At 33.0% G+C, this 13,417-nt stretch overlaps 1 protein-coding gene across 2 annotated transcripts in view; it reads right to left on the reverse strand.

Annotated features, from left to right (window-relative positions):
* Positions 1-13,417, reverse strand: part of LRCH2 (leucine rich repeats and calponin homology domain containing 2) — a 120,971-nt gene that overhangs the window by 48,031 nt on the left and 59,523 nt on the right. For both annotated transcript variants that reach the window (XM_016943778.3, XM_016943777.3), the window contains exons 6-11: positions 8,937-9,070; positions 4,890-4,977; positions 4,469-4,580; positions 4,186-4,283; positions 4,033-4,091; positions 2,307-2,414 (exon numbers count right to left, since the gene is read on the reverse strand). In XM_016943778.3, coding sequence (XP_016799267.2) covers positions 2,307-2,414; positions 4,033-4,091; positions 4,186-4,283; positions 4,469-4,580; positions 4,890-4,977; positions 8,937-9,070 — 599 coding nt within the window. The remainder of the gene's footprint in view (positions 1-2,306; positions 2,415-4,032; positions 4,092-4,185; positions 4,284-4,468; positions 4,581-4,889; positions 4,978-8,936; positions 9,071-13,417) is intronic.

A 13,417-nucleotide genomic window follows, 5' to 3' on the forward strand; every position in this document is an offset into this window, starting at 1 on the left:
ATGATCATATTATAAATATTTTAATGTCTGCAAAAATTAGACATACTTATCACAACAATGTCACTGTATATTAATATTTAATCTAAAAAGTTCTTATATTAGTATGTACTAACATCTAAAAAGGATGATAAAGAAGAGAATTAGAAAAAGAAATTACTTTTGCATACATCTTGAAGAACAGCAGAAGTTTTTTTTAGGGAGAACATATAATTTTTTAACTAATTTCTCCTACTAGTTTTAAATGTATTGATTTAATTTTCAAGCAGTCAATCAAAAATATTATGTATTTACTATGTATAAGGCACAGTGCTAAAGATGCTATTTTGTAACTGATTACAAAACTATCACAAAAATAAAACCAATGAAAGATAACTATTCAGTCAGTGTTGTACCTAGGCTAGAAAGAATAATTTAAGTCACATGGATAGATGAAAAACTAATATGCTAATAAGAAAATGGAAATACAGAAATATCGTATATGGCAATGTAAAAATCTATAATTATGCACTCAAATGCTATTCCTAATACCACGAGAAAAATGGATATGCCTGTCGGGTTTTTTTTTTTTTTGAGATCTGTCACCCAGGCTGGAGTGCAGTGGCATGATCTTGGCTCACTGCAACCTCTGCCTCTCAGGCTCAAGCGATCTTCCCACCTCAGCCTCCCAAGTGGCTAGGACCACAGGTGCACACCACCATGCCCGGCTAATTTTTTGTATTTTTGGTAGAGACGGGGTTTCGCCATGTTGCCCAGGCTGGTCTTGCACTCCTGAGCTCAAGCGATCCACCCACCTCAGCCTCCCAAAGTACTGGGATTACAGGCATAAACCATGGCACCAGCTAGCTGTGGGTTCTTAAAAAAACAATATTATCTTCCCATAATGATAAATACAATTCTTTCACCTGCTAGGTAGAGGAGACAGAAACTTTTTAAGCTCCACAGAACAGGTGGTGGCTTGCTTCATCAAACCTTTTAAATCACAGGGCAATCAACACTTAAATTATATTGGAGGGGGAAAAACAAACACAGCCTCATAAGTAGCCAATTTTTAAAAGGCCCATTAGAAAGGAATCACAGGAAATGTTGAAAAGATAAACATCACAGAAAAAGCAGACAGAAAGTTACAGCAGAAGAAAAATGTGAACTGCTGATGAAGATACATTCGATATGGAAGGAATAAAGGTTAGTGATTTTCTAGTATGATTTTGTATATCTATAAATGTAGCAACTGTGCAAAAAAGACACTTAGGCAATTTAGCTTATTAGCTATTATATAGATTGCCCCTAAAAAGTGGCCCCTAGAAACCATATATTTGTCATTTGATAAGTTTTAGTTGTATTTTTCAATGTACATTTAAACAAATGCCAGTATATTTAAATTTGAAACTTCCCAAAACATGGTCATATTAACCATAAACATTTATTATTTTGAATAAATGAAATAAAATATTTTACTTATCCATGTTAAATGCACCAAAATTATTCTCTTTTCTCAAAGCAAAAAAAAAAAAAAACCACTCAGATCTTTATCATTTCAAAACTATAAATGTAGTCCTCTCAGTACATGAAGATGGCAATAACAGCTGACCCTCAGCAGCATATGGAACTTTTCCTGCATTAGAAGTGGACATGTCTTGATTTTATTCTCATTCACACAGTACCCTTCTCATTGCCAACAACATGTACTTGAAGAAAGCCTAACCAAAAGATGAGGAAAATGGTCTTTGACCAAGAAACAGACCAAAGTGAGCCAGTGACCCTCAAATCATCATACTGATTTAATCAACTCTTGTAAAATTCAACTCCATTCTAAGGAGTTTAGACGTATGCCAAGTTTGGAATCTGAGTTTTAAAAAGCACGTTATATTCATGACATGTACCTAGAAAAAAAATGCTTACAATGTAAATAATGCTACTGTGAGCTAAAATTAATATCAACAAATAAATCAGTTATTATGATTCAGCACACACACAGGAATAAAAAAGAAATACCTAGGCAATATTAAATATAGTGACTATATATATGAGTACATTCTGTTAGTTGTAAATGTAATTTTATATTCCCGTCCTAAGTATTTCCTATTGCCTTTTAGTACAGGTTGAGTATCCCTTATTTGAAATGCTTGGGATCCGATTTCAGATTTTTGAATGAGGGATACTCAATCTGTAGTTAGTCCCTTGAGACAGATCTTAAGAGGGCACTATTGTTTACTCAAAACTTCATATACTTTATTTGATAATCTTTAAATAATCAATTTAATGATTATAAAATTTGCCAATTCAAATCTCATTACTGAAAGGAATACCTGTTCTTCTGTTCCTGCTGCAATAACTGAGCAGCTATTTTCCTCAAATCAGTTACTTCCTTCAAATCATCATCCTCTTCCTCCGCCAGTAACTGTTCTTTCTCAAGTCTGAAAGGTGACACAAACATGGTTATCCAAAAAGTAAGGCAGACTACATTTTATGCCAGCTTCCAGAAATAGAAACCATTTTTGTTTTTAACACCATATGAAAGTTAAAATCCTAGGTCCTTCTTTTAAAATGCTAAAATAAGAAATAAGGAAAACTTCTGTGTTCTCTACTCATTATGAAATGTAGCATACTGGCTGTATTAATATAATTAATGACTAACAAATAATAGCAAAGTATATAAACCATTTTTTAAATTTCTGAAATGTGTAATGGTTAATAGTAATCTAAAAATGTATATTCTCCAGCCTTCAGTATAAAAAGGACTGCAGAGTTCTATATGGCCTGTCTTAATACATAAATTTAAAATATTGTAAAATTTTGTCATTTAATTGCACCATCCTGTTTTTATCAGTTTATTGATTTTGATTTTAAAAATCTGTATATGTCTAAATAAAGAAAATCCAAAATATGTTCAAATAAGATTGGCAAATTTGCGTGAAAATACTAATATGTCATCTTTATAAAAGAGAACAAAAAAATTTTAAAATAGTTATCCAAACTCTAGTCATTTTATCTTTAGATTTCACTTTAAAAACAGTATCAAACCATGAATCTTTGTGACTTTACCACATCGTACATGCTACAGGTGATTCTCAAGTTTAAGCAACTGACCTCATTAGATGAGGTGAGAAAGTAAAAGAATGAAATCTAAACAGTTCAAGACAAAGCAATGTACCTCCTTACAGGACATCAGAGATGATTAACTAATAACTGTGAAGTCATTTGGAGGAAGCATAATGTAGAGAAAAGAGAAAAGTTTAAAAATCAAAGAGAGCTACTTTCACACTCTAGGTACTAGTGGACACTAGCTAAGTGGTTTTAGGCATAAAACTTAAGAGTCTTTGAACTTCACCTTCCTCACCTGAAAAAATGAGGTCAGTATCTACCCTACAGGATTTTAATGAAGATAAAATGAGAAACATGGGAAAGCACATAGCACTAATCCTGGTATATGGTAGGTATTCACCAAATGTTTCTTCTTTCCTTTCTGCATCTATAAAGCAACCTGAAGGAGTAACTGAAAAAAAATGTGGTAGGTCATATTTCATCATTTTATAAGATGAATGGTTCAAAAAAGATCCAAAGCACAATTATTTTAATAAAATATGGACATAAGTACCCTTAAAAGTCATAACCAGCATGACCAAATGGAAAGTATAGTAGAACAAGAGACAATACATCTGAGTTCCAGCCATTTAAAACTCCTGGTTTCAGTGTCTTAATTGGTAAAGTGATGTCAATACCATCTATTGTTATGGTTGTTAAATAGCTCAAATGAAGCAATGTATATGACGGTATAGTCCTCCTCAATAATAATAATAGAAGTCATCATTACACTTCAGGGGTAAAAACAGTGCATATCCTACACTCAAACGCTTACTATAATTTTGTGTTTACTTGAGGAATACAGACAGATGTGAAGTATTTATAAATTATCTAAACATAAGAGGTAAGTGAACAAAAAATTATATTTTTTTCAAGTACTCTTTCAAGTAGGAATATCTAATGAATGGCTCAAGGGCTTATAAATAACATTTCATTTTCATATGTGCTTACCTTTTTTCATCTCCTAATTCTTCATTTTTCCGAGATTTTTCAGAACATTTTTCTTTTCCCTTATATAAAAGAAAGTTACATTTTAAATTGTGTAGTCCACTTTTATAAGATCAAGAGAACATGTTATTAATACTTGTTCAAAGTTTTATTTACCTTAAAGAATGATACAAATGATCCAATATGTGCATTTCCCTGTTCAGGAACTGCTACATCTTCTGTGTTGGGGTCAACAAAATCATATACCTCCTGGTCTAGGTACAGATTAATATTTATTAGAAAATGTACATAGTAAACTGTATGCTTGACACTGCTGTCCTTAGAAAAATGTGTATTTTCTCAATGTAAGAGTTGGCTAAAGACAATATAATTTTTCAAAGCCCATTTTTAATGTGGGCTATGTACATGAAACAAAAATAGCAGGTACCATATGAATTACCTTTCTGAGAATCAGTCTTACTTCCTATTATGTGACTGTCATTTCTTGATGTCTGCTCTCTATTTGATTCTGAGACTTGAGAATGAAGGCTGACTGTGTCATCATCTGATGGCTAAAAGGAATAAGCAAAAAGTACAAATGAGGCATTTTTAACTTACGATATGGATTATGTTACTTCAATTTTACATATGAATTACAGAATGTCTGCTTTACATCTCCAGTTTCCAGTTTTCAAACCCAAAATTAACATAAGGTTTACTGCTCAGCTTTAAAAATCAGCATGCCCTTTTTTTCAGTTTTAGTCATAAAATATAATGATCATATTTTCAAGCAAAATAAACTCAAGTATGCACAAGTGTCTCTATTTCAATGCTCTAATAAAATTGTAAAACAGAATGGATCAGCAATAGAAAATACTCACTTCTGTTGTGGATAATCGTTTCTCTCCATTATCACTTCCAATTCCGGAGTCAGGGCCATGATTTTTATTTGGATAAAAATCTTCCATACTATGGAAATAGAAATCCTAAGAGCAGTTAGGATTTTCTTCTTAAATAGATAATGCACACTTGACCTAAAATTTCCCTAGATAATACAGAATATATACTTTTGATGTCTAAGATCCTTAATTAAGGACATGAGGAGAAAAATATCAGAACTCTTCCTACAAAACATTTTATTCATGCCACTCATGCAATATTGTTCCCTTCGTGTACTCTACAGTGTCAATTGTCAACAATAACCTATTATTTCTCCTCAGAGATTCAGAAAATCAGGCTGCCTTGTTAGAACATTATCTTGATGGAAGACCTGTTTTTCCCATTGGTTTGTCAAATTTCATCACAGAGCTTCGAAACATCTTTTAACTTCAATTTATATGCTTTACTCTTCATTGGCTCTAAAAATGTTTTATTTATATAAATAATGCCCATCTAATAAAGAGAGGATGTAAAAATGAAAGCTACAAAGTATTGAATATGCACTTTAATACTTTCAAATTCAATTTGTCCTTGCAAATTTCTGATTTACGAAATATGCCACCCAGGAAGCGAAGTATTTTTCACTTAATTTGCAATTTTACCACACAGTCTACAATGACCACTTATTATGTATGAGGAACTGTGCTAAATGTTTAAAAGACAAAACATTACATATTTATTGTGAAAAACTGTAGCAAATTGATGGTGTTTTCTCATTTTATATATGATAAAACTTTGACTGGAATGGATTAAGCAATTTATCCAAGGATACGCAACTTGCAGCCAGCAGTCCAAATTTGATCCCTCAATTATCTAGCACCAAAGTCCCTGGTGGTAATCACTATGTTATAATTCCTCTCCTAAAACCAGTTTCATGCTAAAAAAAAAAAAAAAAAAAAAAAAAAAACAATAACAACAACAACAAAAACTGATTTTTGTACTTTTCAGAAGTATATGAATACATTTAGGGAATCACCTACCAAGTATCAGGTACTATGCTGAATGCTTAAGAGAAAATACATTTTTAAAACTTGCCTCCAAAGAGCTAGCTCTCAGCCTAGAGGAAAAATGAATGTGTTTAAATGTTTTGAAGACTATGACAAAGGTAAATACAAAGTGCTATGAGAAAAAAAAAAAAAAGGTCAACTAATTCTCCTCGGTAAAGTTAGGAAAGGCATCACTCAAGAATGTGGCATTTGAGCTTAGTCTTGTGGATGAAGAGGCAATAACTGTTAGCATTCATTGAGTGTCTATACTGTGTTATGTACTGTGTTAGATGCACCTCATATTTTAGACATAATTCTTACAGTCTTGAAGTTATAATTATTATTTCTTTTTACAAAAAAAAATAAAGCTTACAAAAGTTAACGTCCCAAGGGGAAAAATTATAACATTTGCTGTTTATCATTTATTGAACTAATTGCTAGGCACACATTTAATTCTCACAACTGTAGAAGTGGGTATGGTTAACATTTTAGGTATGGAAACAGGCTCAGAGAAGTTAAATAACTTACACAAGGCCACAGAGAAATTAAGTAGTTAAACCATGATTAGAGCCAAAATTCATCTGACTGCACTGCACAAAATACTCCATGTATTTGTAGTAAATGACAATGATGATAATAAGCTATTTGTTGAGGCAATGTTATGGGTAAGGCATTGCACTAAGTGCTCTACATACATTGCTTCATTTAATCCTGACAGCACCTGTGTAATTATTTTCTTTTTTACATATGAGAAAACTGAGGACCAGAGACATTAATACACAAGGACATACAGTTATTAAGAGTCATAAAAGGGCTTCAAAGCCATATTATGTCTGACTCCAAAAGCTATTATATGTAAGTACTGTAGTGCCTATCTATGTATAATAAAGAGTTTACAAAACAGACAAGGCATGGAAGGGCATTCTAGGTAGTAAGAACCATACAGCCAAGAGCCTGAGTATGAAAGTGGAAAGCACATACAAGAATTTTCTAAGTAGTTCAATACAGGCTGTGAGTGAGAAATTAATACAACTGACAACCCACTCTATAGACCTGCACTGTCCAATACGGTAAGTAGCCAGTAGCCATATACAGCCATTCCAAATCGAGACACACTATACACATAAAGTACATACCAGATTTCAAAGATTTAATATTAAATAAGCATGTAAAATATCTCACCAAGTTTTCACATTAATTACATGTTGAAATGATAATATTTTGGATATACTCAAATAACATGTATTTCTTTTTACTTTTTTCGAAATGGGTAACAAAAAATTAAAAATTATATATGTGGCTCACATTATATTTTTATTGGATGGTCCTGCTAGAGAATATCTCCAAAATATATCTTAATTCTGCCCATTTCTTTTCATCTGTATTGCAATTACTTTATTCTAGACCCCCTGATCTCTTGGCAGTACTACAACAATCCAACTGGTCCCTGTGCTTCTATTTTTGCTTACTTCCAATCTATTCTCCTATAAGCCAAAATAGTTTTTTTTAAAAAAATGAGTCAAATCATGTTATTCCCCCACTTAAAGCTGTCCAATGACTTCCCACTGTACTTTAAGTAAAATTCAAACTTCTTACCACATCCTACAAAGCACCCACATGACTTGAGCTCTGACTACCTCTCTAAAATCAACATGTACCACGTTTCCCTTCAGCTACTCTGCTCCAACCACGCTGGTCTCCTTTCAGTTGTTTGAACACACAAAGTTCCTTCCTAACTTAAGGCCATGGCAATGTCATTCTTTCTGCCTAAGATGCTCTTACTTTGCTGTTCACAGAGCTGGCTTTTATTCATTCCCTGACGACACTCTTGAAATACATTCCTTCATAGCACAGAATACAATTTGAAATTTTATATGTGTGTGTATTTCCTTGCTTTGTTTATTCACTGACTCCTGCTCCACTACATTGTGAGCACCACGAGGCCAAGACCAACATATATGACATTCAACAAAACATAACTGAATCTACCAGTAGGCATTCAACTGATATTTGTAAAATAAATGACTAAAACAGTAAATGCCATTACTAAAAGTAAATTCATATTAAAATAAATATAAAGCAGATTAATAGAGATTAGAATGCCTTAATTCCAATTTTTGGAGCCTTGTTTGGTCTAATACTGTTCATAATATTAAACAAAATAATCTTTAAGAACTGAATCTAATGTTTAGATACTCAATTCTACTTACAAAATAAAAATATTCAAGAAAAAGTCCTATTTGGGAATTCACAAACTTGTGCTGTTAACAATAGTACTTACTATATTGCCATTCAAAGCAATATAAAATTTATATATATGCAATGACAAATCTTTAAATATTTTAGGCAAGGGCATGGTCTAGCTTTCTGTAGTCTCACCCCATTCTAGGTTATTTTCTAAACTATTACATGGATTTATACTTTCATAAAATCTTTCAGACCAATCTACATCTTGAAAGGATGAATTAAAAACAGAATGTTCAATCTACTATCTCAAAATCTCATGAGGATCAAAACACTGAAATCATAAAGAACATCAAAGATGTTCATCAAAGATGATATATCATTATATGTCATTATGATATATCATCTTTGATCCAGACATAAAGACTATGATGAAAGGGAAAAGGTACTCCCCAAATGTCTTGCTCTTCCACCAACCTCAGTTCAAAGTCAAATTCTACTTGTTGTTACAAATGTACAATACAGTGATCACAAAATAAATTAACAGTTGTCACATGCTGAGAAATTAGTGTTTCCGTAATATAATGTCAAACATTTACATTTTTACTACTAAAACTTTAATGATTGAGAAAATGTCAAAAATATTCTAGTATCCTAGAACTTCATTCTATGATGGTGATATGTAGCTTCAGCCAATTATTTATTTTAGTGCTGGACCAATCAGTCTAAATATATTCGGAACACTCAAGATTAATAAGTATATTTCATAAAAAGAGAAGATAGCAATCATCAAATGAAACTGTAAGAATGTTACATTACCTGTCTGTGAGAGGCTGGGAGGGCATTCGTTTACTCAATGATGGAAGATCCAGGGAATCTGGTTTCTTATCCATTCTGCAACATGCTTGAATATTTAAGTACTTAAATATGTGCACCTTACCCTTTAAACATATCTGTCAATAAAAAATAAAGATTTAATTATATAGTTCCAAATATAAATGACATCTATCATTTTAAACCATTCAATAGTCTCAAATTACATTGAGACATCACAATCTTGATTGATACTTTGCATATTTAAATAATTTGTACTTTTGACACCAGGTGGAAAAATCTGACAACACTGATACCAACTAAAATTCTATTGCCATCTCTGTTCTTATTGAAAAAAGTTAATTTTTCTATATTTCACTAGAGTTTTCTTGTCAAAAGCAGAATGTACAAACTATTAAACAATATGAAGTTTACAACTCATAAAAGTGGCCTTTATTTGAAAAAATGAAAAATATATATTCATTGGAATAGTAAGAAAAGAACAAATAATCTATGTGATTCTTTAAAGTAATCTCATCAGAACCACTAAGATGTTTGGCATAAACCCTGGAGAAGGCTAATATAAAAAATATAAATATGGGAAAAATGAATTTGTTGAAAGGTACGATATTAGGCTGGTGAGACTGAAATAATAAAAGAAAACACTGGTCAATTCAACTAGAATAATATCCTAAGAAATTACTTTCGTTGGCCATAGAGAAAATGAATAATGAGGAATAAAATACTATGTGAGCAAAGATACTCTGTATAAAAACAATAGAAAATGAGAGGTAAGAAAACTGTAAGTCAGCTTTATCAAGGTTAATTACAGTCACTAAGTGACATCAAATAAATATTTCTCAAAATTCTAATAAAAAATGTAACATTTTATGGGCTCACATAAGCTTACCTCACATGCAAAAAAATCAGCAAAGAAAACAGTAAGACAACAACATTAAAAAGCAATTATCATTCCAGGTCCAAAGGAAGAATGTTTCTTAGATAATTCTAACAGATACTAGGTCTGACTTGACCACTGAAAAATTTCATTTAAAAGGAAAATTAAAACTTTTGAGCTTTTAGAATATAAATATATTGCCAATTAAATGTTGTAAATATCATTGATTTTCTATTAATTATAAATTAATATTAAATACTATCAACTAAAATGTGCTAAAATTAAAATGTGAGGTAGTATTCTATTATATGTCCAAACTAAACAAAAATTTATCTTAATTACCAAATTAAGTGCTGGTAAATCACTCTCTTGTAAATTTTAACTTTTTATCATAGTACTTCATGTACACAGTTTTTAAATTTAAAAATAATTACAAAGCTGACAAGACATAATCCTCAATTCTACTTCTCCTTTTTTTTGTTTTTTTTTTGTTTTTTTTTGCTTGTTTTTGGAAAACAGTGTCTCATTCTGTCGCCCACGCTGGAGTGCAGTGGCACAAACATGGCTCACTGCACCCTCGACATCCTGGGCTCAAGTGATCCTCCCAGATTAGCTGGGATGAAATTACAGGCACACACCACCATGCCCGGCTAATCTTTCTTATATTTTGCAGAGGCAGGGTCCCACCATGTTGCCCAGGCTGTTCTCGAACGCCTGGGTTCAAGTGATCCTCCCACCTCGGCCTCACAAAGTGCTGGGATTACAGGCATGAACCACCGTTCCCAGCCCATTCTAATTCTTTCAATCTCTAAGATCAAATTCCCACTTTAAACTCTTTTAGTTTAATTTCTATTTGCCCTCATATTTATTAATAACATGCTTCTACTGCTATTTGTTTTAAATTTTCCAATGGTAGATTTATTGGAGTATCACTAAGGAAGATGAGGACTTGGATTTCTTACATTACCCACACCACCACCACCATCCCAGCCTCCCCGCTTCCTATCAATTCACATAAACATACTTCTCTCTTCAGAAGTATAACATAGTGGTTAAAGAGCATGGACTCTGCAGTCACACTGCCTTAGGTTGAATCCTGGCTCTAACCCATGCTAGCAATGTGACCTTGAACAAGTCATTTAACTTCTATGCCTGTTTTCTTACATGTAAAATGAGGATAATGACAGTACTTGTTTTACAGGGTTAACATAAGAATTAAATGAGTTAATATATGTAAAGCATTTTCAACAGTGTCTAGAACACAGCAAATACTATATAAATCTCTGCTATTATAACTATGTCACAATTTTTCACTAAATCAAAATCTAGTATTTATATTATTATGACCAAGAAAATATTCACAGATAAACTCCACAGAGTAATATGATTACATTTCCTTTCTCCTGTAAGTTTTTGTTTTTCCTAAAGTAATTAATGGCCCCATTTTTTCTTTTGAAAAATTTTCTATATGCCTATTATAAATTCATTCTTGACTCTGACAGAAGTATAAAACATCTCTCCATGTGGACAAACATATCAAGTCATCTCTTACTTTCTTTTTTTTTTTTTTTTTTTGGAGACAACTCCTGTACTCCAAACTACTGACTGGCTGCTTACTAGGCCTATGCATATCTGTCAATCTCAGACATGAAGAATTCCCCTTTTTTTAGTTTACTCCCTCACTTTGGTATAGTACACCCTCTGCTAGCATCCTAAGAAAGGGTACATGGGAGTAAAAATTTCTAAGATCTTGCATGTTTGAAACCTTTTTCTACCTCACATTTGATGACAGTTTGAATGTAGAATGTTAGAAATTCTCCCTTAGTCCTCGAAGGTATCATTCCAACATCTGCCAGTTTCCACAACTGCTGCTAGAAAGCCATGCTGATTAGCACTCCTATGAATATGCCCCATTTTTCCTCTTTTTTTCTTCGAGCTTTATTAAAGTATGAGTTACAAATAAAATTTTTTTATATTTAAGTGCCATGTCCATCCCGCTGACCCTGACCCAATGATGGATGAAAGACGTACACTGACACAGATATTTTGCCTGTCAGTCTGGCTAAGGGGCTCTGCTGCCTGAGTCTGCAGCATCTGCCTCGATAAGCCGGGGAAGTTCGCATTTATTTAGTACTGATTAAATGACAAAGGTCTCGAGTAAACACTGCTAGAAGGTAATTAACACTGCCAACCCCTCGAGTAGAGAGCAATCATGCACTCACAGATGATAAAAGGTTGGGCTTAGGGCCACATGTGTAAACAAGCTATTTAGATAAACTCCCTTACATTCCTTTGTACCTACTTTAAACTATTAACTCAAGGTAAGAGGATTAGGCTGACTTCAGCTAAACCTTTTACTGAAGCTATGCAACCCCTCCAGACTTCCAAGAAGGTTTGTGTCTATTTCCTATAACTATCTTCATAACTTTTCTTCTATAATTTTTCCCACCACCCTGACTGAACTCCCACATTTAAGGTGTACAACGTGATGCTTTGATATACAGTTGACCCTTGAACAACACAAGTTTGAACTGTGCAGGTCCATTATACATGGATTTTCTTCCACCTCTGCCACTCCTGAGACAGCTAGACCAACCCCTCCTCTTCCTCCTCTTCAGCCCTGTTCAATGTGAAGACCATGGGGATGAAGATCTTTATGATGATCAACTTCCACTTAGTGAATGGTAAATATATTTTCTCTTCCTTATGATTTTCTTAATAACATTTTCTTTTCTGTAGCTTACTTGATTGTAAGAATACAGTAAATAACATATAACATATAAAATATGTGTTAGTCAACTGTTTATTGATAAGGCTTCCAGTCAACAGTAGGCTATTAGCAGCTAAGTTTTTTGTGATTCCAAAGTTATACATGGATTTTTTACAGTATGCAGGGTTCGATGCCCCTAACCCTCATGTTGTTCAAGGATAAACTGTATTATACATTGTGAAATGATTACCACAGTCAAGCTAATTAACATGCCCATCACCTCATGTAGTTACCTTGTTTGTGTGTGTAGTGAGAACACTTCAGTTCAACTCTCTTAACAAATTTCAAGTAAATACAATATTATTAACTATTATCAGCATGGTATACATTAGGTCCTCAGTACTTATTCATCTTATAACGGAAGGATGGTACCGTTTAAAATCTCCCCTTTATCCACACCCCCCAGCCCCTGGTAACCACCATTCTACTCTCTGTCACCATGAGTTCAACTTTTTTTTTTTAAGGTTCCACATATACGTGAGATCACACAGCATTTATCTTTCTGTGTCAGGCTTATTTCAATTAGTATAATGTCCTTAAGTTTCATCCATGTTGTTGCAAATGACAGGATTTCCTTCTTTTTCTAAGGCTGAATAATATTTCATTACACACAAACACCCCCCCCGCCCCACACACACACACACACACACACACTATATTTTCTTTATCCATTCATCTGTTGATGGACATACAGGTTGTTTCCATATCTTGACTGTAGTGAATAATGTTGCAATGAACATGGGAGTGCAGATTATTTCTTTAAGATGGTGATTTCATTTCCTTCGGATATTGTAATTTGTAAGGAATGTATACTTGGTT

This window comes from Pan troglodytes, chromosome X (assembly GCF_028858775.2).
Source record: "Pan troglodytes isolate AG18354 chromosome X, NHGRI_mPanTro3-v2.0_pri, whole genome shotgun sequence".
Lineage (NCBI taxonomy): Eukaryota > Metazoa > Chordata > Mammalia > Primates > Hominidae > Pan > Pan troglodytes.